This window comes from Bactrocera neohumeralis, chromosome 6, assembly GCF_024586455.1.
Source record: "Bactrocera neohumeralis isolate Rockhampton chromosome 6, APGP_CSIRO_Bneo_wtdbg2-racon-allhic-juicebox.fasta_v2, whole genome shotgun sequence".
Taxonomy (NCBI): Eukaryota; Metazoa; Arthropoda; class Insecta; order Diptera; family Tephritidae; genus Bactrocera; species Bactrocera neohumeralis.
This window is the reverse complement of record NC_065923.1, coordinates 25543323-25568662: the sequence shown is the minus strand read 5'-3', so window position 1 is coordinate 25568662 and position 25340 is coordinate 25543323. Positions and strand designations below refer to the sequence as shown.

Genomic DNA, 25340 nt, shown 5'->3' with positions numbered 1-25340 from the left:
TAAAAAACCAAAACAACCTGAAGTTGGTTGTGCTTACAAATTCAAGTGCATGAAAGTACCCAGCAAGACATGGGAAGCGAAACTCCAAGAAATAATCTCTTAGTGTATTTCTTTTAGCACAGGAAAGTATAAAAGTTAACTGTTATGCTTGCTTAAGTTTTTATTTCTGAGCGTTGGCTGCTTAAAATGCGTGTACTTTCGAAACCGTACGGATTTGCTTCTGTCGCCTTTACAACGATTTCTATAAATTATCGATAAATGTTCAACTTTTAATAAAAGTCGATTTTTATCAATTTCACCATAACTGGTTGTGCAAAATGTGTAAACATCCATCTCCAAAAATCACATTATTTAAATTTTTAAATATAATATCATTCAAAGTTTTTTTTATTTTTGCTTCCAGTATGAACGCGAATGGGTTTGAACAATGGGTAAACATTAATAAAATGCATTTTTTCAGAAGAAAAATGTACATACTTAATTTGAATTATTTAGGGAGGCTATATGGAAGCAAAAATCACCAAGCTCGAGGAACAATTTTCCGCTGGTAGCAATCCCTATAGAAAATCTAATTTATTTTCTGGAATATCCATATTTGTTAACGGTTTAACTAATCCTTCAGCTGATGAGTTAAAACGAATCATGATGGTTCATGGAGGGATCTACCATCATTATGAACGTTCACATACTACATATATTATAGCATCTAATTTGCCAGATGTAAAAGTTCGTAATATGAATACCAGTAAAATTATAAGCCCACAATGGGTGGTCGACTCGGTAAAAGAAATGCGCGTATTGGATTATACCCGTTATTTATTGTATACAAATCAAAAAGTATCGCAACCAAGCTTAGTCTTTAAGAATGTTAAAAAGAGTGTTTGTGAGAATGATCAATCAAAAAAAGAAAATCACAACGCTACACAATGTAATAACGCTGTAGTTTCGCCCGATACAAGTACATTGACAGATGTTGATAAAATCAGTGGAAAAGATTTGGCGCGTACTGCTGTGGATCCGAAATTTCTTTCAGAATTTTATAATAATTCGAGATTACATCATATCGCAACACTTGGTGCTGGTTTTAAGCAGTACGTCTCCGATTTGCGTGATCAACATGGCACAAAAGATTTTCCAGCACGAAAGGAACTAAAGGAAAAACTAAATGTTGGTGGAAATCTAAACACTAAAACATCTAAAAAATATGTAATGCATATCGATATGGATTGCTTCTTTGTGTCGGTTGGCCTGCGGAAATATCCCGAATTAAAGGGTCAACCAGTGGCTGTGACACATTCTAAAGGTTTAATGTTCTTTAGTTTTCATCCATAAGTGTTATTAAAACTCTTTATATATCGTACATTTTGCAGGCGGATCCAGCGCAAATGAAGTGCCCGTTCACCCTAGCGCTGATCGCAAAACTGAAATGGAATTGTTTGCAAAGCGTTTTGAACAACATTTACACAATAATATTTTATCTGAGAAGGTACGTGGAGGTTTCGAAGCTAAAATGTCACTTTCGGAAATTGCTTCTTGTAGCTACGAGGCCCGCGCCAAAGGTATACGCAATGGCATGTTTGTCGGAAAAGCTTTAAATTTATGTCCCGAGTTAAAGACCATACCTTATGATTTCGAAGGCTATCGTGAAGTAGCTTACACCTTATACGATACTATAGCGCAGTACACCTTAAATATTGAGGCTGTAAGTTGTGATGAAATGTTTGTTGATTTAACGGAGGTATTAGACGAGATGCAAGTGGAACCCATGGATTTTGTGCGTGCTGTGCGCGAAGAAGTGCGAGCAAAAACTGGATGTCCATGTTCCGCAGGTGTAGGTGGAAATAAGTCAGTATCAAAGTACTAATTTCTGCCAGTGAGATGTTAATTGGATTTTTTTATTTCGCAGATTGCAAGCACGTATGGCAACAAAACAAGCCAAGCCAGATGGTCAATACTTGTTGCTACCAGAAGTTGCTGAGAAATATATGGCAAATATAAAAATCGAAGAGTTACCCGGTGTGGGAAGTAGCACGGCTTATACTTTGAAAAATAATAATTTAGTAACTTGCGGAGATCTTCAAATGATTTCGTTATTGAAATTGCAAATGCATGTTGGCAAAAAATTTGGAGAGACGCTTTATCAGTTCTGCCGTGGTATCGATAATCGACCGCTGACTTATGGTCAAGTAAGAAATATAGTAATTAAATTGAGTAGAAAAATTAAGTACACATTTCTTTTTAATTTCAGATACGTAAATCTGTTTCAGCCGAAGTAAATTATGGTATACGATTCAAAGAATTTAGTGAATTGGAAACATTTTTGCGGCAATTATGCACTGAAGTGCACACTCGCCTTACCGACATAAAACGACGCACGAAATGCATTACCCTAAAGGTAATGGTGCGTGCCAAAGATGCGCCCCTTGAGGCAGCCAAGTTTATGGGTCATGGCGTATGTGATCACGTGACAAAATCAGTTTCACTATCAGATTATACAAGCGATGTAGAAGTAATCATACGAACCGTAATTGCTACAATGAAGGCATTAACGATACCACCCAATGAATTGCGTGGCATAGGCATTCAACTTTCTAAATTAAATGATCCTAACGAAGGCAAAGCACATAAGGAGAATGCAATAATGAATATGTTTAGCAAAGTGGTGGAAAAGAAAAAAGGTGAAATGCTGTTTTTTTACATTAATACCAAATTACTAATTTTCAAAACTTTTTCTCAGACAAAATCAGTGAACCGTCCGATAATAATAGTGACTGTATTGTCATAAGCGATAATGCTGGTACCACAAATGCCAATGTGCCAATAATAAGTAAGCCAGCATCAAATGAACACAAATACGAACAAAACAATAAAGATATTGGAAAGCGCACTCGGGGTAAGGCCACTAGTGTTGTCTCGGAGAAGAAATCCAAAAAAACACCTGATATATTGGACTTGATGCAAAAGGCCAAACAAAAGCAACCAGTTGTATCTGTAAGTAACGCTGCGACTATTAATAATTCCATACCGAAGGATATCGATCCAGATGTTTTTGCGGCTCTACCAGCCGACATACGTAATGAAATTTTGCAAGCTCATAATGAAAGTATAAAACAAACAACGAAACCAGTTATGCCAGTTCAACCGCCAACCAATTCGAATTTAAGCATTCTCAACGAAAGTGATTTCCAACCATCAACGTCCAAAGCAGCAGAACACAGAAAACAACGTAAACAGCTGCAGAAATTACAAAAGCAACAAGAAAATCATCCATACGAACATAATTCATCAGATGTGCCGCATGTTGATCCGGAATTTCTAGCGGCGTTGCCACAAGAGTTGCGTATGGAACTTGAGAAGGAATATGCGCAGCTACCGGGAAAAAGCAAGTCACCTGATCTTAAGAAAATACCTAGCACACAGACAGCTGCTAATACTGACGCACAGCGGCCGGAAATACAAATATCTGCCGACAATATTTTCATGCAAGTGAATTGTAAAGAAATGATTTTAGCTTGGTTAAAGAGCGCCGACAAACCAGAAGCATATGATGTTGATTTAATTGCCAAACACGCCGAAGAAATGGTCAGTGCTGATGAAATTGATACACTATACACGCCGCTGATTTATCTCTGCAAGTACGTTTCCATTGCTTATAATTTAATAAGATGTATATATATATATGTATATAAAATATTTATTTCATTTTGAAGGTTAATAAATCACCAGAAGAGTAGTGGTACACCCAGTGATTGCGTGTGGCATAAAGCCTACCTTGACATAATTAAAGTAGTTCAGAAGAGAATGGCCGAAGCTTATAACGGCCGTAGTCTGTTTTTGGGCGCGAAGTTGAAATGTGATAATTGTGATAATTCGTAATTAACATATTTAGAGCTTTCCTACTCTCAAGTATTAAGCACTTCACCACCAACCACTAAGTGGTAAATCTGATGGCTCATTGTGGTAACTGACTTTGTTGGGAGTCGTAAAGTAACGTAAACGGCTACGAATTCGCTGGAGTTTATGGGGTAACTACCTTATCACTTACACAAACATTTGAGTGGCACAAAGCATTCAGTGAATGTTGTAAAGTTATCGAAAACTTGCCTCAGCGAGGTGTCAATCTACCTCTGTTAAACATAAGAAAACATTGCTTGAAAAATGTCATGTTGGAACGTGAGATTGTGAAACAATCTGGCGAACGGTGCTCCAAAAAAGAGTGTATATTTGAAGACGATAACAAAGATTTAAATTAAAATATGTCAGTATGCAGTTTTTTTTTTGTCAGCTTGGGACAAATCAGAAGGTATTTACAAAATACGTTGAATGAAGTGACCAGCACACAATAATGCGGTGAAATGAAATTGCGCACAACAATGAAAATGGAATTGAAGAATATCCACTGAGTTTATAATTTGCGTTATTGACTTGCTATCATGTTGCGTTTGAAAAAATCTCATTTGTCTTCATATTATCCCTCAACCTTGTACTTATTTATTTTTTTTTTTTAATATGTTTCTTTTTATAATGTGATATATTTATCGTTTGACTGTATATATGTAGTATATTATTTAGAAAAACACTGAATTTAATTCATAAAAAGCATTTTCTCATTGTTTTAATAAAAAATCATAGTAAAGAAAAAAATTTATAATCATAAAAGTTGGATTTTTGTTTGTTTGTAATAGTTGATTTTGTAGTTAAATTTGAAATGCTTTCATTAATAGTATGTTTTGTTTTGTTTTTTGTAGTGTAACAGCATACATAAGCAATGATATACGTAAGTGCGCAGCATTGAAGTTGTATTTGAAATTCATTTTCTCTTCCACATGCTTCTTTTAAACTGTTTCTTTTTTAATTGTCTCTAATTACCGTCCATAAAGTGGGAAGCGTAAGGATATTTTTAGGCATATAATAGAACGTTTTGTCATAAAAAATTTGGATTTTATTATTTTACAATTTTCGTGGCCATGGAAGTATATATATTTATATGCGAAGACTGTGTGGCTACTTCAGCATTTCTATAATGAGACATTGATCGTATATCGAGCTGTATATATAGTGGAATTGTTGTCGACGTTGTTGCGCAGTGTACAATTTATGTGAACGTCCTGTTGTTATTTGCACAACAATATCGATTTAATTTTTTGTACATGTGTTGTAATTTACATGTAAATTCTGAGCTTTTTTATTATATGTAATTACTACATATAGTTACTGAATCTCTGCTCGAATTTTCTTTTGATTTTACTCCACTCGAGAGCATGTTCTGAATCAATACTCGTCTTTTCATTGTATTTTTTTTTTATTTTTTTGTTTTGTATTCTTACTATACCTCAGTTTAATTTCATTTCCATTATATTCTTGTATGTATGTATGTAGCTATGAATGTTGTTGTTGTTTTTGTAGGGCGGGTATGTGGCAGACAAACATTAAAAACGCTATCGCGCACGTCCGTTTTAGCGGCTGAATTCAGGCGCATCGTCCTGGGTGATGTCACCATACTTCCAGATGACCAAATGTGCAGCCAAGGCAGCTTGTTGAGCGGCTCTATACTGCTCCACCAAATCCTTGAGTTTACGTTCGCGACGCTTCTCGGCTAACACATAACCATCGGCTACCAACTGTTTACCAATGTCCACATTGGTGGCTGGATCATGCACCGTTGCTAATGCCGGCCCAGTGGCAGGTTTTAGTTCGACATTCAATTTAACAGTACGATTGAGCACATCCTCGGCAAAGATACGTAAGGCTTCTTCCTTGTCTTCATTGTCGGAGGGAAGTTGTACCAAGGCCAGTGCATACTCCGTTGCGTACGGCCTGTCGCTGGTGAAGCCGGCTGGTAGGGAGGCCAAACGGCTTGTAGGCACAGTCTGAAAATGGTAGAAACTCGTAAGATATTGTATTTAATATATGTATGTAATATTATAGTGAAATTGTTGCGTGATAACCGAGCTTCACTGCACACATAATCTAATCCCCTAACATCTACCGTTGGCGGTTCAACCGTTTCGTTATCTGTGGCGTCACGGCGTTACATAACAAAAATATATTGTTTCTACACCATCAACCACGTCCAGCAATCGGATTGAATGACGCTACAGTCAAAATGACGATAGGGTTTATGCTCACGACAAGCAATGATTAGGCAGTGAACAATGCCGATAAGGCTTGCCCGATTTTCTCGCTATTTTCTCTAGCAAGCTTATGACTCATACGTTACACTTTGAAACGGTAACGGATCTAAGGAGCGTGCAATAATGACAAACAAATATAATGATTGCATAAAAAAGTATATTAACAAATTTTGGATATGCTTACCTCCTTGTTGCCGTAGTCGATGTAAAGCACGGTAGCGTTGTTGCCTTGCAAACGTTCGATCTTGGCACGATACCACTGATTATCGGCAGAAAATTGCGCTGCGCACACATCTCCACGTTTTGGAGTGTAGGCACCCACGATTGGTGGATTGGATTGAAATTCAGCGTGCAATTTGGCCATCATCGCTTCCAATTTGGCACCATTTTCCACGGCTTGTGCAAAGAAAGTCAAATCGGCAGTAATCTCAGTTACAATAACATCTTCATAATGAACTTTGCGTTCTACGGGTACTTTCTCGTCCTTCTCCTCTTCAACGACGACGGGTTTCTCCTCAATTACTTGCTCAACGTAATTGGCCCAGATGTTCTTCTTAGCCGCCTTGGCACGATCTTCGGCATTCTTAAGCTGACGGTAATATTCAGACTTTTCGGCACTGAAGTGCACCTCAGCAAGACCTTCCTCAACCAATGCAACCGACAAGTTCACATTATTGTCCGTCCAAAGCCAACCGATAACGGAAGAGCCGGCTTTATCGGTGGTATCAATATGTACTGATACATCACGTTGAAGAACGCGATCACGTGTGAATGCTAACGCCTCCTCACCATAAGGTTCGCCATCTTGAGCTGGGACATGTGGGGAGCTTAGAGCAGGGCGTGAAGAACGCGGACAAGAAATGCCAGCCAACAGGAATGTTACCAGACAACTATCTTTCGGCACATACAAACGCAGACGTGAACCACTAGCGACGAATTCAACAATAGCTTCGGTACGTAAGGCACGTTGCCAAGAAGGAAGATACTGTACTTTGATACGGGAATGGTCAACTGTCAAATCATTGATACGCAATGGCACATTATCTTTTTTGCCAAACATGCCCTTTTGACCCTTAATAGCTTGACTCTCGGCAGCTAAAAGCTGATCGTACACTGAAGAACGTTGATCATCATCTTGACGATGACGTACGCAGGTTGCTAAACCCTTAGCAACCATAGCTTCAGCAACATTTTGTCCGCCAATATTCACGGTATAACAATATTTCTCTGGGAAATTATCGCGTGCTGGCGAAATGTAATCCAAGTTACATTGCACTTTTTTGTTGATTAACTTTTTACGCAAAAATTCACGAGCTTCGAACATGAATGGAATCTCATAAAGCGGACGGTAGTTCTTACCGCGTAGAGGTACACCAACCTCACCATCAGCGCCGACAACTGAACGTTGGTCACGTGGTGGGCGTATCGAAGAGAAGAACACTTTCTTAACTTGTCCATTTGATAGGCGTACACTAACGGCATCCCCGTTGAAAACTTCTACCACTGTGCCGGTGAAATCCTTCTCCTTAGCATTAACAGTAGGCGCCTTGGATTGATAATCATGCCACAAACGTAAACGCTTTTCTTTAGCAGTTCGCTCGGCAGCACGCAACTTCTCGGCTCCTATTTAAAACAGGATAATATATGTTTTAGGTACACACATGTAAATTTGCATTTATAGATAAACTCGTAATAGTAATTTTACAAATGTACAAATAATAAAACCTTATTCATTCATACATGTGAGTTGAAATTGGAATGTCGACGGGGTGAAATGATCTTTTTGCTTATAAATTTAAACGCATCAAAATCTTGGAGTCCGTCTTTAATTTAGCATCACATTGTGTTAAACAAAAGCAGTTCAATGATATTACAAATTAGTGCTTTAGTAACACAAAATGATGCTTTCGTTGCTAACAATTTGCGAAAATCTATCAATAAACATCATTTTAAATAAATGTATGCTATCAAAACTTACCGCTCTTCATTACGGCCATAGACCAGTCAACACATTTGGCCAAACCTTCGCGCAGCAATGATTCAGCAATGTTGCCCTTTGGGAACAGAATCGTACCAATGAAATTTGAGTTGTTTACAGACTCGAGACGAATTTCTACTTCGCGTTGTAGCAATCGTGATTCTACATAGAAACGGGCTTCATCGGCAAAAGGAATTTTCACGCTTAAGTCTGGTTTGCCATCGGCATCAAGTTTCACACCTGGACAACGGATTCCCGAAATCATCAATGTTATGTATTGGAAATCTGGCAGGAGGAAGGCACGAACCGTCGAACCATCTCGAACATGTTCGATAATCGCTTTGACGGGTTTACCACCATAGTATTCAACGATATGGGCGGGATTCTCTTGAGTCCATTTAATATGGCGAACTTTTTCAACAGGTGGCACATGTGACCATTTACCGCGATTTGCACTTTTGGCTTGATCTTCCAACTCGATAAGTCGTTGCAATTCGCTGGAAGGTCTTCCCTCTCGACGAACAGTTACATATCCCTCACGCACCATGGTTTCAACAACATTTTCACCAGATTCCGCATCCTTGCCCAGCCATACGAAACCATATTCTCTATTAGAATTGGCAGGTTTTTCAAACGAGAACAAAACTTCTTCACCAATGAGTTTCTTTCTTAGAAATTCACGTGAGTCCCAGGCCCATGGTTCATCCTTAGTCTCATCACCTCCTGCACCGGGACGACGTGCTAACTTGGGCGCAAGAACGTAAGAGAATGTAATTTGCTTTTCCGGTGGTGGTGCGCCTTTTAATGCACGAATAACCACAGTGTCTCCCGAAAGTACCTGTTGAGAATAAAAAATTATTTATTATTTATACACATATAACAAGAAGGTTAAATACAAATTGCAGGTATATTGAAATTACTGGTCTTCCTCACTGGTATGTTGTAATTTTTTTAGGCATGTGTTTTAACATGAAATGAGTGAAGTGTGCTGCAAAAAATGAACAGCTTAGGTATTTTCTGCGCCATCTATATTTCATTGTGTGTAAGCAGTGAGGATCGACAGAAGTTTTTTTGATAGAGGAGCACGAAAAAAAATTTGTCAACTTTTTTGCATTTTAAATTTTTTTCTTGATTGTAAACTATAATAATTATAAATAATAATTTATGTTTACGTAGCACAAAAACGAATTATTTGATTCGGTAGTTGTGTAAACCTTTAACACTTGTGCACTTCGGCACATGAAGTAAAAAACAAATACGAGAGTTCACACTTACAATTTGATTAAATATGAAATTGCAATTTCCTTAAGTTAACTAAATTGGTCCTTACAAACATTATTCTAATTACAGGCAAAACTTCGTTAATCTTATCTAGTATTGTATGAATGTTTTGAGTTGAACTAAAGTCATGGATATTCGTAATTATATAAAATATGTATAAGAACACTTCTTCAATTACCATTAGTTTTTACTCTTTGTATCCGAGGATTTTTATGTTATAATCAAAATAAATAAATAAATATGAATTCTGTAGTGTATATTATTTTGAAATAATACCAATGTCGAACAATATATTCGAATAAAAAGTAATATAAATTTGTAAACTGTAAAAACCGCATAACAAAATGCGATCATTAAATATAGAAATTTAAAAAATGAATATAGATATGTGGAATAGCCAATCTGTTATCTATTGAAACATTAAAACTCTACAATTGGTTTGGGTTGAAAAGTTATGCTTGTGAAAAGTCCTATAATCTTGGATATTATGTTAAAATATGTATGTGGTAGCAGCATTTTTATCGAAATTGAGGTTATAAACGAACTATGAATTCTGAAAGCGGTGAGCAGGCAAACATCAAAATTTGCTGCTGCGACGATGTTAGGGGCAGCGACGCCAGCTGACGCTGCCAATGATGTGCTTGTTTGGTAAATACAAGTGAGAAATAATGCAATTATTCAACCGGCAAATTAAGTATTGTATGCATATGGATAATAATTAACAATGCATGGCTGTTTCTGAAGCCTTCGACGCAGAATCCTTTGCTGAAGTCATTCAGTATATACGCGTACATATATGAAAATACCAACAGTCTATTTCAAAATCTGCCAAGTTGGCACCTCCATGAAACTTTCATTTCATGTATTGCTGTTTGTACTGCTCACTCACTTTTTAATGTCTATATACATATCGCATTCACACATACATAAAAGCAACTCTGTCGGCGTATTCGTTTGTCGTCAGCACGCTGCCTCAATTTCATTCACTTTTTCTTACCGTCCCTTAAATGAAAATCTTCAAACACCAATATCTTTTAAATTTAATTCAAATTTCCCTGCCTTTCATATGTATATTAAGTAAAAAAAAAATAAGATTTTGAAATTATTTTACTGACCTGTTTCACAATACCACGACGTTTTGGTGCCGACGACGCGGAATCACCATCCTTATTTGTCGCCGTGGCTGGACTTGTCGATGCGGGTCCACTCATTTTCTTTAATTTTCAATCACTTTTTAGAGCGGGTGTGTTAGCACTGATAATTTATAGCGAATGCGCTATTTAATAAACTTTTTTCTTGCTTTCTGCAATTAAAATATAATTGAAAACGGGGAAAAATTATTCCTCTGCTTGAACTCGATGTCCACCTATCTGCTTCTGCTTCGTCCGTTCCACGTTTGCACGAGTACGAACACACCACCGCCCGTGAAATTTTGCTTCGGTTTGACAGAAGCTGCAACGAATACGAACAAACGTCAAATATTGAAGAGGTGTCATGTGACGTCATACACCGTAGAGTTGCTTTCATCACAGAAATTAATATAATTTTTTGTATTTTTAATTATCAAGTGGATTGAGTAAAATTTTTCAATTAAGTATATTAACATTTGTAAATTAAATATCGCAAAAATTCTTAAATTTTTAAACTGAAAAAATTCAAAAATAATTTTAAAAATTTTACATTACCTTAAGATTTTATTGGAAATATTCTAACAAATATATTAAAAAAAGGAATTCCAAGAGTCATGAATGAATAAAGATACACGTTTTATTTAAGGCTAAAATTCTTTTAAATTTATGTACGATAATTGAAGAAAACCGGAATGCTTCATTGTGAAATCAATGCAAACGCAATAATTTTAAGAATTTCAAAATGAAGAGGAATGTCAAATTTTTATGGCGAATTGAAGTTAACACGAATGCGAGGGGCGTTATAAGACGCATCTGAACACAGACTTACATATATGCATGTATGTGCATGTGCATTAACGTTTGTGTGTTTTAATATGTGTAGAATTTTTTTGTAAATAAAGAATTTAAAAACTTTCCACTTTTAATTATTTTTATTATTATGTTAAAATATCGTTATTTAAAAGTATGTGTACATCTACTTTTTTGAAAAGACCATGGAAGTGACAACACTACCGATCTTGCCACCGAATTTGAAAGTAGGTGTAGGAATTGAACATTGCTTAAGGAACTTATTTCCTAAACTAATTAAGAGCTCATCTTCCGTCCAATTGCAAGATGTTAAAATAAATAAGCTGTTCTCATCCATAATACTATAAACTGTATTAAGATATGTGTCACGTTTTTCTTTTGGATTGTCTGGACATAAGCTGATGGCATCATAGGTGCCTTTGTCATGAACGATTCCGAAAGTTCCGAGTTGTCGACAGAGTTCCGTATTCAATAAATCTACAACTTGATAACGAATGTTTAACTCCTGATCTTTGGCTATTTGCTTAGCTAATTCAATAGCGCCTTCCGAGTAGTCCACACCAACTAAATTGGAGAAACCTTCACGAGCTAGCTCTATTAAGAACATACCATTGCCACAGCCCATATCCACAATATTTACATCATTACTCAATGTATCTTGCTTCAATATCCAATTTATGATACGAATTTGAGAATCTTCGTCAAACCAAATTGTACCCACGTCTCCATGATTTTTATAATTAGCAATTTCTTGGTCATAGCTGTTATCCCAGTAGTTCTTGGTACCAAGTTCAGATCCTTCTAGCTCTTCCACAGACATTTTATTAAATTAATTTTTGAGTATGTGATTTTATATACATATGCAAAGTTGTAAGTTAAAGTAACTGCTATTATTTTTACAAAATGCAATGTTTATGCCCGTTCACTATATTTATTTACAAATTTATACACTTGCAATTGTATAATGGCCGGTACCCAATAATGTTATTATTCACAATAGCAGGTTTTTATGATTGCGAATTCGTTCTAGAAGAACAAAATTGCAGAATCATAGTTATTTCTTTCAGATTATTGTTATAACATATATAATACAGTAAAAACTTACATAATTATTATTTAAAACTTTTAATATGCACATATTTTTCTTACATAAACTTTTGCTGTCGAGTTGACAGTACTAATCGCTTGAAAATTGTATCTGTTTCGAATACGAAGATCCGACTGTTGCTAATTAAAGATTGTATAAATCTAGACTTAAGGTTTAAATATAGATTTATTCAATGGTTGATAGTTCTTGACCTGATAAAGAACCGGGTCCGTCTCGGTCACTTTGACCCGACTGTCGTAGGAATAGATCGGGATATCGTGGCTTGCAACCCACACATGATTTACTTTAAATTATTACATTACGTTATGTTTTATAACATAAAATTTTACTCATTTAAATGCATACATTGAAGTTGTGAAAATTTCACGCAAATAAATGCATTTCGCACGTTTAAGCTTGGGAATATATTTTCGCATGTATTGTAGTTTTAGCTTCAGTTTAAGTTAATTATTATTTTTGAATGCATCTACCGCGAATTTTGCTAATATACTTTGTACTTTCCGAACATTTCCCAAAAAATGCCAAAATATTTTCTCTGTGCCGTTTTGGCGATATTTGTGGGCAATTAGGAAAATAATAATAATTAGTTGAAACCCAATAAATATTTCTTCTTACTTGTCAATAAAGGGTGCATAATAAACAAAGAAGTTGTAAAAACTAAGTGCGAACCGTTAAATTGAAGAGTATATAAAGGAAATGCCACAACGCCGGATTGGTAATCGTCGAGAAAATAGCAGAGGAGGTGGTGGTGGAGGAAGTGGCGGTATGCGTGATGGTGGGCGTGGCAGAGGTGGAGGTGGCAGAGGACGCGATGATGGTGTACGTTCCGGACGTGTAGAGAAGCGCTATGATGATCGAAGCCGTCGGGGTGGTGGAGGAGGTAATAGCGGCGGTAACAACAACGACTTTGCCGGTAAATTTATTGTACAACTAATTTATATACTTATGTATCTACATGGTGTACCGCAATTAACACTATAGCGACTAATTGAAATAATGTTTTTTAATGTAATTGGTTATTTATCAAAGATCTGTTATTTTTATTTAAGTTTGGGATAAAAAGTTTTTTATGTTACTTACTGTTCACCCAAAATTATAGTAGATTATTAATTTGATTTCTGTTTTCCCTTTTTTTCTTGAAACAACCAGGTTTTGCTTTTAAAATCAAAAAAAAAAAATAGATCAAAATTTAAAATTTCCGTGAAAAAATAATATAAAAATGCATCGACTATTTAAATTTTTGTAGGCTTAAATATTTCAAAACGTATTATTCTTATGAAATATTCTTCTAATAATCCTTATTTTTTAGGACTACGCACCATAAACTGGTCAGACGTACGCCTGCCGCCTTTCCAGAAAAACTTCTACCAAGAACATCCAAAAACGCGAAATCGCCTACCACAAGACGTAGAAAGATACCGCGCAGCTCACCAAATAACGGTTCGTGGTCCAGCACCCAATCCAATACAATACTTCGACGAAGCCTGCTTCCCCGATTATTGCCTCAACGAGATCAGACGTCAGCGTTATACAGAGCCAACACCTATACAAGCACAATCATGGCCAATCGCAATGAGCGGATGCAATCTCGTCGGCATCGCTAAGACCGGCTCTGGCAAAACCCTTGCTTTCATTCTTCCCGCTATCGTACATATAAATAATCAACCACCATTGCAACGCGGTGACGGGCCCATTGCACTTGTTTTGGCGCCAACGCGTGAGCTGGCCCAACAGATACAAACTGTAGCAAATGATTTTGGCTCGAGCGTTTACGTGCGCAATACATGCATATTTGGTGGTGCACCAAAGGGTAAACAAGCAAATGATTTGGAACGTGGCGTAGAAATAGTAATTGCCACACCGGGACGACTATTAGATTTCTTAGCAACTGGCGTTACAAATTTGCGACGCTGCACTTACTTAGTTTTGGATGAAGCTGATCGTATGCTTGATATGGGTTTTGAGCCGCAAATACGAAAACTTCTCGGACAAATACGACCTGACAGACAAATTTTAATGTGGAGCGCCACTTGGCCAAAAGAGGTCCGACAACTGGCTGAGGACTTTCTCGGTTCGTATATACAGGTATGCATTTTCCGCTTCACATTACTGTGGAAAATATATTGAGTTATAATCTACCATCCATTTTGTTTTAATTTCATTTATAACTTTACAGGTCAATATTGGTTCATTAGAGTTATCCGCAAATCACAACATACGTCAATATGTCGACGTTTGCAATGAGCATGATAAGGGCACAAAACTAAAGGATTTACTTTCACACATTTATGACCAGTCACATGCGCCGGGTAAAATTATCATATTCGTCGCAACAAAAAAGAAAGTGGACGAGCTGTCACGCTTTATCAATGGTTTTGGTGTACGTGTCGGTTCAATACATGGCGACAAATCACAAGTTGATCGCGATAATGTGTTGGCCGAATTTCGTAGTGGTCGCTCGAATATTTTAGTCGCCACCGATGTAGCGGCGCGTGGTTTAGATGTGGATGGCATCAAATATGTCATCAATTTCGACTTTCCACAATCGTCTGAGGACTATATACATCGAATCGGACGTACTGGGCGTAAACATTCCACAGGTACATCGTATGCATTTTTCACACGCAAGAACGCCAAATGTGCGCGCGCTCTAATCGACATACTGCGCGAAGCTAACCAAAATGTAAATCCCGAATTGGAGTATATAGCACGAAGTTCGGGTACTGGTGGTGGGCGCAGTCGTGGTGGTCGTGGTGGAAATGGCAATAGTGGTGGTGGTAATATGACGTCGAGCAGACGAGGTGGCGGTGTTGGTGGTGGCAATAATAGTGCATTCAGCTCTGGTGGTGGTATGAGCGGACATTCTAGTTCTGGCGGTCCTGGCTACGGGAATGGTTATCGTGGTGCTGCTATGGCTGGCAGTCATAGCGGCAATGGTGGTTATGGTGCCAATAGTGGTACTGGTGCAGGTGGTGGTTACTCGAATGGCAATTTATCTGGCGGCGGTTCGAGGTCGCGTAGCTACAATTCCCGTCATTAAAAACAAACATACTGTGTAAAGACAATTGTGTAAAAATGGAGAGAACTTGTCAACTGCAAGAGTTGGTTTTGTTTAACATATACAAAGCATATACAGGGTATAAAATGAATTCGCATTAATTTCGTTTCGATTTTCGAATTTCGCAACGTTTCTTAAGACAAAGAAGAAGTATGAATTTGGCATGAGCGCGCATGTTGAAAATCCATATCACTTGTGCTTGATGTGCGGTGCAACAATCGATGGCAGCATGTTCATTCGCACCACACCAAGTCATAAGTTTACAACAGCTCAATTGTAAGCTGAAATTATTTTCGAATTTAAACACTTTTGGATGGCAGCAACCGAATTTACTATTTTTTGGCATATTTTCGGCATATCTATTTTACTAATGCATCAAACCCTTGGTATTTACGTTGGGGAAAGAAGATAGAGAAGAAAGAAGAGTTATCGCTTTGTATACAGCAAAAAGGAAAGAAGTGCACATATATAAATATGTACATTTTCGTTTTAAATACTTTACATTTAAACATTTGTAATTGAAATGAATGCATGGAAATAAAGCTACAACAGCAAATACTGAAGCAAAAAAAAAAGAAAAAAAATAAAGTTTTATTATTTTTATTTCAAAGAAGTTTGTTTTATTCTAATTTGTTGTGCAATACATGTACAATGTTGTATGTATGTATGTATATATTAAGGTATTTTAATTGTAAAAGACATGCATGTCCCTCCGCTGCGCGTTCTGCTCTACAAATTTAGAACTTAATACTTTATTATATTATGTAAAATGTTTGTATGTATATATGTATTTTAAGTATACACTAGTTCGTGTTTTTAAAAATAAATGTTAGAATTATGATATTTTAATTTAAAACCGCGTGCCCTTGTCCATTTAGCACATTTTTGATAATTTTTTTCTCTCTTATATCTCTTCTCATTGAGCCTGCTGTTGTGTTCGGCGTTGTCCTGCAATGAGAAGGAAAAACATACATGAATATAATGTAATTGAGGTACCATAATAATATATATGTATATATTTAAATTATATGTTTATTCTATTCAAACTGGTTTAGATTGATGAAAGAGCAATGAGATCGATGATTAAGCTAGGTAATATTACGCCTATGGACATAGTGGCAGTGATATTGCGGTGAAGGCTGCTTTAAGACTCAGCTAAGCTGAGAATAATTAGGGTTTCTTGGAAGGGACGTTCTGAAATCTTTTGCTACCTAATCGAAGCTTAGTTGGAAGACGTGATTGGGAATCTTCAGTCGGTAGCAACTAGAGTAACTTGCAAGTTGAGGTGGCTGCCAAAAAGGTAGCAGTAGTTTTACTGCTCCAAAATTCAGCATCCTTTCGTTAGCGAGTTTAAGTTGCAATACCAGGTTTGAGTATGCTCAAGACTAGTCAGGAGTGTCTGACTTCCCTATAATAATCCTATCAATAGCACTAAGCTACTCTGTTATCCGACATATTTAGGCCTAATCACAGCAGATTCGCCTGATACTACAAAGCCAATGAGTTTCTTAGGAAGGTAAATTTTATACGGTGATACACTTCTGGCCCAAAGTGGAGCGCAAGAGATCCTCTGAATTATTAGCTCTTAGCAAGGTACTACTCGCCATCAATGTAGGTGTTCTGACTGGACACTGTCCAATAGGTTCATACCTACATACCTTGTCGACCTCAAATAGCCAAAGTAGTATAGAAGTAAGGGATTCAACAAATCCCACAACAGCCGGTTTTACTCACCGTAATTGACCCGGATTTTATCCGGAAAAGGGTTGTTATTTCGGAGTTCTAACCCGGTTTAGATCGGCAAGTCTTGTCTTAGGGGGATTCAACTGGGGACGTTCATCGTAACTGTCCAGTTTTTGCCGGATTGGGATTGAAAAATCTCGGTAGTCACATTTTCGGGAAACCGCTTGAAGTGGCTAGGATTGATATTAATCACCTTAAAAAATTTGTAGTAGCAATACAAGTTCTAAGATCCAAGGCCATGATCCAAAACTAGTGTTCTGCTTAAACCCACTCTCAATTGCAACGAGTTAAGAAACTGTAAGTAAGCTGGTATTTTCACTTAATCTCTTTCGGTTGACGTATGTATTTCTCTAGTTCTACGGATTCATACTGATTCTTTGTTCAATTGGCTTTTAGTCGTTTAGCAATTTACTACCGGTAGTCGAATTGTAAAGAACTTAGTACAAATTTTTGGCATTACAAAGGATCTTCTTCGAGATTCTTGGTCCGTTCCAGATTCGTGGACCTGAGTTAAGGAAACAGGGGACAACCGAAAAATCAAACATAACCTAATAAATTAGTAAAGAACATTCTCTGAATACTTGTCGACATAGCGACAGCAGATTTTACAAGGCAATACAAAACTTATTCCGTTTCGGTTAGGTACGTCCATTTTGTTATTATAAATCTAAATTTTTCTATACATTTACCTTTATCCTTATGTTTGCGCTCCTTGTTGGACTTATTAGCCATCTTTGCGCCGCCGACATTACATCTCTTGGTGAGTTTGCGCATTGCCTCACAGTTTGAATCTGCATTGGTATCAGTGGTGTCAGTTGCAACAGTTGGATTAGTTGTTATGGCCGATTTCAATTTATCTTGTCTCGTCATTTGACCGTTAGTACATTCCGACCAGGCGCCCTTTTCATAACGGCAAGCTGTTGAAGAATGAAATTGTGAAAGATCGTTAAAATGGAATAAAGAAATAGGTTAAAGGAGTGAAAAATGCTTATTACTCAGGAAACATCAAAAAGGTAGTTCGAGAAAGTAGGTACTATGAAGATAAATAAAGATATGAACGAGTATATCATATCATTCACGAATATTTGGGTATAAGAAAGCTCTGGGCAAAAGGGTGCCGCGCGAGAGCTCTTTTGACCAAAAATAAACGACGAGTTGATGACTCGGTAGCTTTGTTTGACCATTTGAAGGACAAAATCGCCGAAAAAGCGGCCGCCTTTGAAGGAAAAGAAAGTGGTGTTTTACCAAGACAATTCAACGTCAGTCAGCGAAAACGATGGCAAAAATCCATGAATTGGGTTTAGAATTGCCCATTGAATTGAGATCTGTCCTTCAGTAATTATTTGATGTTCTCAGAATTCTAAAGAATGCTGAGAGTGTACACGAGGTCGATTCGGCACCGGTCGTAGCAACTCTGACTGACGTATGGAACAACATGGCGCATTTTACGTCGAAATCTTAAACCGTAAGTGTACAAAATACAGCTTGTGCAAGAACTAAAGTCGCTCGACCTTCTCAAGCGACATCGCTTCACTCTTTGGGCTCTTGAAGAGTTCCAAGAAAATGCGACGTTTTCGAGCCAAATTTGGTTCAGCGTTGGGGCCCATTTCTGGCTCAATGCGTATGTAAACAAGCAAAATTGCCGCATTTGGGACGAAGAGCAAAACTTAAGAGATTCAAGAGCTGTCATTTCATCAAGAAAAAGCAACAGTGTGGTGTGGTTTGTGGGCCGGTGGAATCATCGGTCAATAGTTTTTCAAAAATGATGCTGGTGAGAACGTCACCATCAATGGTGACCGTTAACGCGCCATGATAAGCGATTATTTGATGCCTGAAATTGAAGCTTGTGATCTCGGGGACATTTGGTTTTAATAAGATGGCGCCATTCCACACATCGCATCAATCAATGGATTTTGTGAGTACTTCAGTGAGCAGATAGTTTCACGTTTTGCTCGGTCGATTGGCCACCAAGATCGTGTGATATCATACGTTAGACTTTTTTCTGTTTAGATATGTAAAGTCTAAAGTCTATGCGGACAATCCTGTTTCGATTCAGGCCTTGGACCAAAACATCACGCGTGTCAATCGCCTCGAAATGAATCACCCTTTACAAAAATGGTATTGAAAAGTTGGAGGGTCGCTATAAACAATGTATCATCCTTGAATAAACAGAGCGAATTATGTAAAAAAAAATGTGTTTTACTTTGGTAGTCCGGGGACTTTTTAATTGACTTCTTATCTTGTCAAGTAAATAATTGATTCATACAACGACTTTTTTACGTCGTTTATATGTATGTACATACTTATATAATTAAATAGTTATAACAACAAAATAATGCTCGATCAGACGCTGGCTTTACACTCCCCAACATCCGCTTTAAAGTAAACTTTTCATTCGCAGAATGCTCACAATGCACAGAAACTAACGGAAATGCGCCATATTTTTATACATTTGAAGGGAAAATAAACTGTGCGCTGCTGCAGTTTCACAACCTGCCGCACCATTCCACAAAACGCGAATATGAAGAGCAAAAATTTGGTTTTCTTAAGCTTCCGCTGCGTCAAGCGTCTACTGCAATTGCATAAAATGCGAGAATGCCTTTGTGCAAAGCAGAAAAAAATTCTAAAAAAAAGTAAATGAAATACAATTTTACAATTTTAATTGGGGGTAGCCACAAAAAGTGAAAGTCGCATAAACACACACTCACACACATACATATGGCACACATACAACAAACTTTTGTCACCGTTAATATGCAGTGCAGCGTTCTTTACATACAAATTTATATACACACACATACATGCATTCAGACTTTAAGCGTATAAGTGTGTCACCGTGCGCGGTAAAGTGAGCAAAAGCTGTAAAGTGGCAAGTGCAGTGAGGCATTGAGCTACTGCGGTTCCACATACAACTATTGAGGCTATGCGCTGCCATGGCTGCTCCTAACCGTTAGCATAGTCAATTTAATTAGAGCAAGCGCGCGTGCAGACAAACATATTCACACACACACCGATGCATAATCATAGAAATATTAAATGCGGGGAGAAAGAGCTGCAACAAATGCACACTGCAACTGAAACTAGTCGAACTGGTTACATAAATAGCCACTTTGGAACTACATCGCTTTTGAAATGACCGCGGAGTCCTCGGTTATGCTCCCTGTCAGTGAAACGAGTCGTTGGCATAGTTCTGGGTTTTATCAGCGCGAAAATTAATTTTTTAAGGCCTTTTCAGCTCGGTGTAATATAACATAACCTCAAAAAACGATTGGAGAAATTTTGTTGTAGCGTCCGTGGAAACAAATTAACATTTTATACTTGAAAACTGAGTATTTAAACGGATTAGTATAGTCTTTCTATTCTTCTTCTTTACTGGCGTAGAAACCGCTTACTTGGTTAGAGTCGAGTTAACAATAGTGCGCCAGTCGTTTCTTCTTCAATTGGAGATTCCAGGTCCTTCTCCACCTGGTCTTTCCAATAGACTAGAGGTCTTCCACTGCTTCCCGCGGTGAATACTGTATCGAATATTTTCAGAGCTGCAGTGTTTTCGTCCATGCGGACGACTTGATCTAGTCAGCGTTGGTTTTAATTCGGGAAGGGAATAATGAGTGACTTATAGAGTTTTGTTTTTGTTCGTCGAGAGAGGACTTTACTTCTCAGTCGCCTACCTAGTCCGAAGTAGCCCCTGTTGGCAAGAGTTATTCTGCGTTGGATTTCGAGGCTGACGTTGTTGTTGGTATTAATGATGGCTCTAAGGTAGACGAAAATATCTACGATTTCGAAGTTATGGCTGTCAACAGTGACGTGGGATCCTAGTCGTGAATGCGACGACTATTTGTTTGATGACAAAAGATATTTCGTCTTGTCCTCGTTCACCACCAGACCCATTTGCTTCGCTACCTTATCCATTCTAGGGAAGGCAGAACTAATGTTAAGGCCAATGATATCAATATTTCTTTCTTTCTGCCTTCTACCTTCTCTGTTTAATTCTGCAGCTCGAATTATCTTCTCCAAGAGTAGAGTAAAGAAGTCACACAAAAGGGAGTCGCCTTGTCTGAAATCTCGTTTGGTATCAAAAGGCTTGGGAGGTCTTCCTCGATTCTAACGGAGATTTTGGTATTGCTGATTGTCAGTTTACACAGCTGTATTAGTATTAGTTTGCGGGGATACCAAATTGAGACATCGTGGCATAAAGGCAGCTCCTTTTCGTGCTGTCAAAAACAGCTTTGAAATCGACGAGAAGGCGGTCCGTGTCGATTCTCTTTTCACGGTTTTTTTCCAAGATTTGGCGCATTGTGAATATCTGGTCAGTAAGGTCCAATCAGTTTGTGGACGGTGGGCTTTAATCTTTCACACAATACGCTCGATAGAACCTTATATGCGATGTTGAATTGGGCACAGCGCACTTAAATTCCAGACGTTAGACATGCTTTCGTCCGGCCATATTCTACAAAGAAGCTGATGCTTGCTCCTTATCAGTTCTTCACCGTCGTGTTTGAAATGCTCGGACGCCAATCCATCGGTCCCCGCCGCTTTGTTGTTCTTCAGGCGGGTAATTGCTATTAGGACTTTTTCATGGTCGAGCAATGGACCGTCTCCGGTTCGCCATCTCCTCATGTTATGCCTTCATTGATATTTATTAGACTGAAGAAGTGTTCCCTCTACAATTTTAGAATGCTCTGGGCATTGGTTACTAGATCAACTTTGGGGGTTCTACGAGAGTATGCTCCGGTCTTGAAACCTTCCGTTAGTCGCCGCATCTTTTTGCAGAAATTTCGAGCATTTCCCCTGTCGGCCAGCTTTCCAAACTCTTCATACTCTCGCCTTAGTATAGTGTTTTAAAAAATGGTTCTAACTTTGACAATTTATGCTGGGAGTAAGGAAAAATTAATAAATCGAGACTCTCTCTCTTAGGCTTTATGAAACATATACATATTTGAGTATACAATAAATTTTTTTATTTCATATTTTGTTACAAATTGACGATATAATCCTCGCAATCACCTTCTTCAAGAGGATGTCTACTGGCGTCGGCCAAAAGTTTGATCTTGATCGGTGTAGCTGTAGCTGTATGTTATAGTGCTCCGTTGTGGGCGATTCCAACAACTAAGACATCTGAAAAACTGGGGATCTACATATTTCGCGTATATACAGACAGTCAGACGGACAGATTGATGACATGACTAATCATTTCAGCTAGTCAAGTTGATCACTTATAGAATTATACTTGCACTTATAAACTCTATAGAGTTTCCGTCGTTTTCTTCTGGGTATTACAAACTGCGCTGTTGGGGGTTAACGTGAAACTGCAGTAGGTTTGACAGACACATTTTTACCTTAAGACAGATTTTTATTTCGATTTTTCTAAAATCAAAGTTTTTACGCCAAAATGGCTCAAAGCCCAACTAGTCCGGCACTACTTCATTCCCCACCAGCATATATACCTGCACAAATGCAACGGAATGAATACGCATAAGTCAAATGCAACCCTGCGTGCATGCAGTAGAAGCTGCGCACAGCACAAAGCATAATTAAAATTCAAGAGAGTGAAAACGCACAAAACAGTCGCTGGAAATCCTGCAAAAAAGGACTTTAAACTGTTTGGCAGCCAACATTCAGCAATCAGCGGTCTCTGACAGTCGGCTTAAAAATGTCAACTGCAATCACATTACATTTATGCGCACACACTAACATAAATACATGCATACGCACACATACATAAAAACGCTTCGTGATTGTGCAGTTTTTTACATTCATGCGTGCCACTCAAGCGCATTTTAATATTTTAATTAGAATTTTCAAATAAAAAGCGGGCATAAATATTTGCGCACCCCCATGGCGTATGAGTGACTTTTTTCAGTGTGCTTACCCCAAACATATTACGAAGCAATAAAGGGCATGTGAAAGGCCATTTGCAATAGCCGAAATTGAAATTATTCATAAAAAAATGTATTAATTTTTTTCAAATTCATAGTTGCATTAAAATCGCAAACGTCAACTCTCATAGCAGGCGTGTATTTCATTGCGCTGTTTGTTACTCATACGCCCCCAAAGACCCTGCCTTCAGTGGCTCAGCGGTGCAACTCTAATGCGATTAGTACTTTCAAAAGTTAATAATATTTAAAAAAATGTGTATGCATATAAGCTTTTGGTGTATGGACGGTCTCCTTTGCTTATTATTTGTTTTTTTTTTATAAGTGAGTTGAATAACGAATAAGTTCGGAAAACTGTTAACGAATTTTATTAAAATTTTTTTTAAATTTGGAAATGAAGCTTATATACAATATGTAATGCATCTTTAGTGTGCTATGAACACTTGAAAAAGTGGATAAATAGTTAAAGAAGAGATAGAAAGAATTTAAAATAACTGTAGGTGCAATTGTTTATCCTTACGTTATACCTGTACACCTCAACGCAATTTTTTGTTAATTTTTTTTATCGTATTTCATTTAATAAATAACTAAAAAGAATGTAAAAAAATCTGTAATTCATTTTGAAAAATATTGGATTCTTCGATCTCTAAGAGGAAAAAAATGTATCGGGCGGATGTTAAGTTTATATCAATATGGCAGAAACAGTACATTTTACAGCGTAGATGTACTAGATCTACTTTTGGTAACAATCTCAACAACTACTCGATCGATACACGGTGTGAAAATGTGCGACAAATGTGTGGTTGCATCCTACAAGTTGTTTTCCAAAGTAAACAGGACCTTTTGAATCTAGCGCCACCTATATATCGACTGGTGCGTTAGAATCTGCTATCTTTATCGATGGTCCAATGAAAATTTCATGACTTTCATTTATTGGAAGTGAAATTATTGCGTTTTAAGTGTCAGTATGTTTGTGTCATCGGTGCGAAAATGAGCTTCGAACAAAAAGCCAACATAAAAGTTTGTTTTAAAATTGCCAATCAAAATCCGTGATCACCGGAAATTCCATCGAAACTGTGCGTGAATTCATCAAAAATCAGCCGAAATCATCATTGAAATTCATGGAAATGGAATTGAGCATCTCCAAAACATCGATTTATCGCATTTTGACCAAACATTTGGGCTTACGAAAGGTGTGTGCACGGTTTGTTCAGCACAAATTGACTGACGACCAAAAATTGCTCAGAATCCAACATTCGAAGGACACCGTTAAAGAGGTCAAAAATGACAAAAACTTCCTTTACAATATTGTGACCCAAAAAATCCCGCATGGAGAAGTCAAAAGAGAAAACAATGCTGATTTGTTTTTATGATTCCAAGGGTATTGTCCACAAAGAATTTGATCTACCCGGCGATCTACGTTAATGCGGTATTCTACCTTGCAGTTTTGAAGCGTTTGGTGCGCCGTATTCGATCGACGCTTGTGACCGATTATTTGATCAAAAATAACATTTTAACCATTAACTACTCCCCGTATTAACCTGATATGGCACCGTGCGACTTCTTCCTTTTCGGAAAAATGCATTTGCCCATGAAAGGTAAGCGTTATGCAGACGTAGAGGCCATTCAAAAGGCTTGCACCGGCATACTGGCGGCCATACCGGCCAGCGAACTAAAACACTCGTTCGACATGCTTTTGGACCGTGTAAAAAGCTGTATAGAAGCAGAAGGAGACTATTTTGAATAAAATAAATTGATTTTGCCGAAAAAAACTATTTGTTCTGCTTTTTTTAAGTCCTGTTTACTTTGGAACGCACCTTGTATATACTTTCAATGCATCGAAATTATGATTTTCATCTGATTTTTTTTACTTTAGTATATGTAAAACAAGCACTTACAAAGATATCGGTATAAAATGCCATCTCATAACCGAAAATTGTTCAAATTGCACAATAACTTTTCAAGCCCCCATATACCGAATATGTGGACTTCAGTGTCAATGTCTGATTATACTGAAATTATCAATCGATGAGTGGGATATATATTATTGAAATTAGTAGATAACATTTTTCTGATAAAAATGTGTTAAACTTTTTCGTGCCTGAATTGGTGTATGTTGATGTGGATGACCTTCGGTTCCAACAAAACAACCACCATACAATCAATTGGATCCACCCAAACTTCGCACTTCAAGTAATTACTCCCAGCAAACCCAGTAAAAATAT

At 37.5% G+C, this 25340-nt stretch overlaps 5 protein-coding genes across 7 annotated transcripts in view; 2 read left to right on the top strand and 3 right to left on the bottom strand.

The window, feature by feature from the left end:
* The first annotated feature begins 325 nt into the window (after positions 1-325).
* LOC126763547 (DNA repair protein Rev1) lies at positions 326-4262 on the top strand. The gene is made up of 7 exons (XM_050481152.1): positions 326-431; positions 496-1303; positions 1371-1845; positions 1907-2186; positions 2249-2678; positions 2738-3635; positions 3711-4262. The coding sequence occupies exons 1-7, from the start codon at positions 405-407 to the stop codon at positions 3874-3876; spliced, it is 3084 nt and encodes a 1027-aa protein (XP_050337109.1). The 5' UTR covers positions 326-404; the 3' UTR covers positions 3877-4262.
* Positions 4263-4584: 322 nt separating this feature from the next.
* LOC126763548 (staphylococcal nuclease domain-containing protein 1) lies at positions 4585-10845 on the bottom strand. The gene is made up of 4 exons (XM_050481153.1): positions 10509-10845; positions 8113-8950; positions 6319-7757; positions 4585-5870 (listed from the first exon to the last, which is right to left on the bottom strand). The coding sequence occupies exons 1-4, from the start codon at positions 10602-10604 to the stop codon at positions 5457-5459; spliced, it is 2787 nt and encodes a 928-aa protein (XP_050337110.1). The 5' UTR covers positions 10605-10845; the 3' UTR covers positions 4585-5456.
* A 591-nt stretch (positions 10846-11436) lies between these two features.
* Positions 11437-12316, bottom strand: LOC126763549 (EEF1A lysine methyltransferase 2). Its single transcript, XM_050481154.1, has one exon. It carries the CDS (start codon positions 12151-12153, stop codon positions 11500-11502), a length of 654 nt encoding a protein of 217 aa, XP_050337111.1. The 5' UTR covers positions 12154-12316; the 3' UTR covers positions 11437-11499.
* A 633-nt stretch (positions 12317-12949) lies between these two features.
* On the top strand, positions 12950-15993 carry LOC126762446 (ATP-dependent RNA helicase p62-like). Its single transcript, XM_050479180.1, has 3 exons — positions 12950-13354; positions 13751-14526; positions 14618-15993. Exons 1-3 carry the CDS (start codon positions 13138-13140, stop codon positions 15479-15481), a joined length of 1857 nt encoding a protein of 618 aa, XP_050335137.1. The 5' UTR covers positions 12950-13137; the 3' UTR covers positions 15482-15993.
* Positions 15994-16083: 90 nt separating this feature from the next.
* Positions 16084-25340, bottom strand: part of LOC126762449 (uncharacterized) — a 122707-nt gene continuing 113450 nt past the window's right edge. For all 3 annotated transcript variants that reach the window (XM_050479185.1, XM_050479183.1, XM_050479184.1), the window contains 2 exons: positions 17932-18159; positions 16084-16447 (listed from right to left, as the gene is read on the bottom strand). In XM_050479185.1, coding sequence (XP_050335142.1) covers positions 16416-16447; positions 17932-18159 — 260 coding nt within the window. In that variant the 3' untranslated portion in view covers positions 16084-16415. The remainder of the gene's footprint in view (positions 16448-17931; positions 18160-25340) is intronic.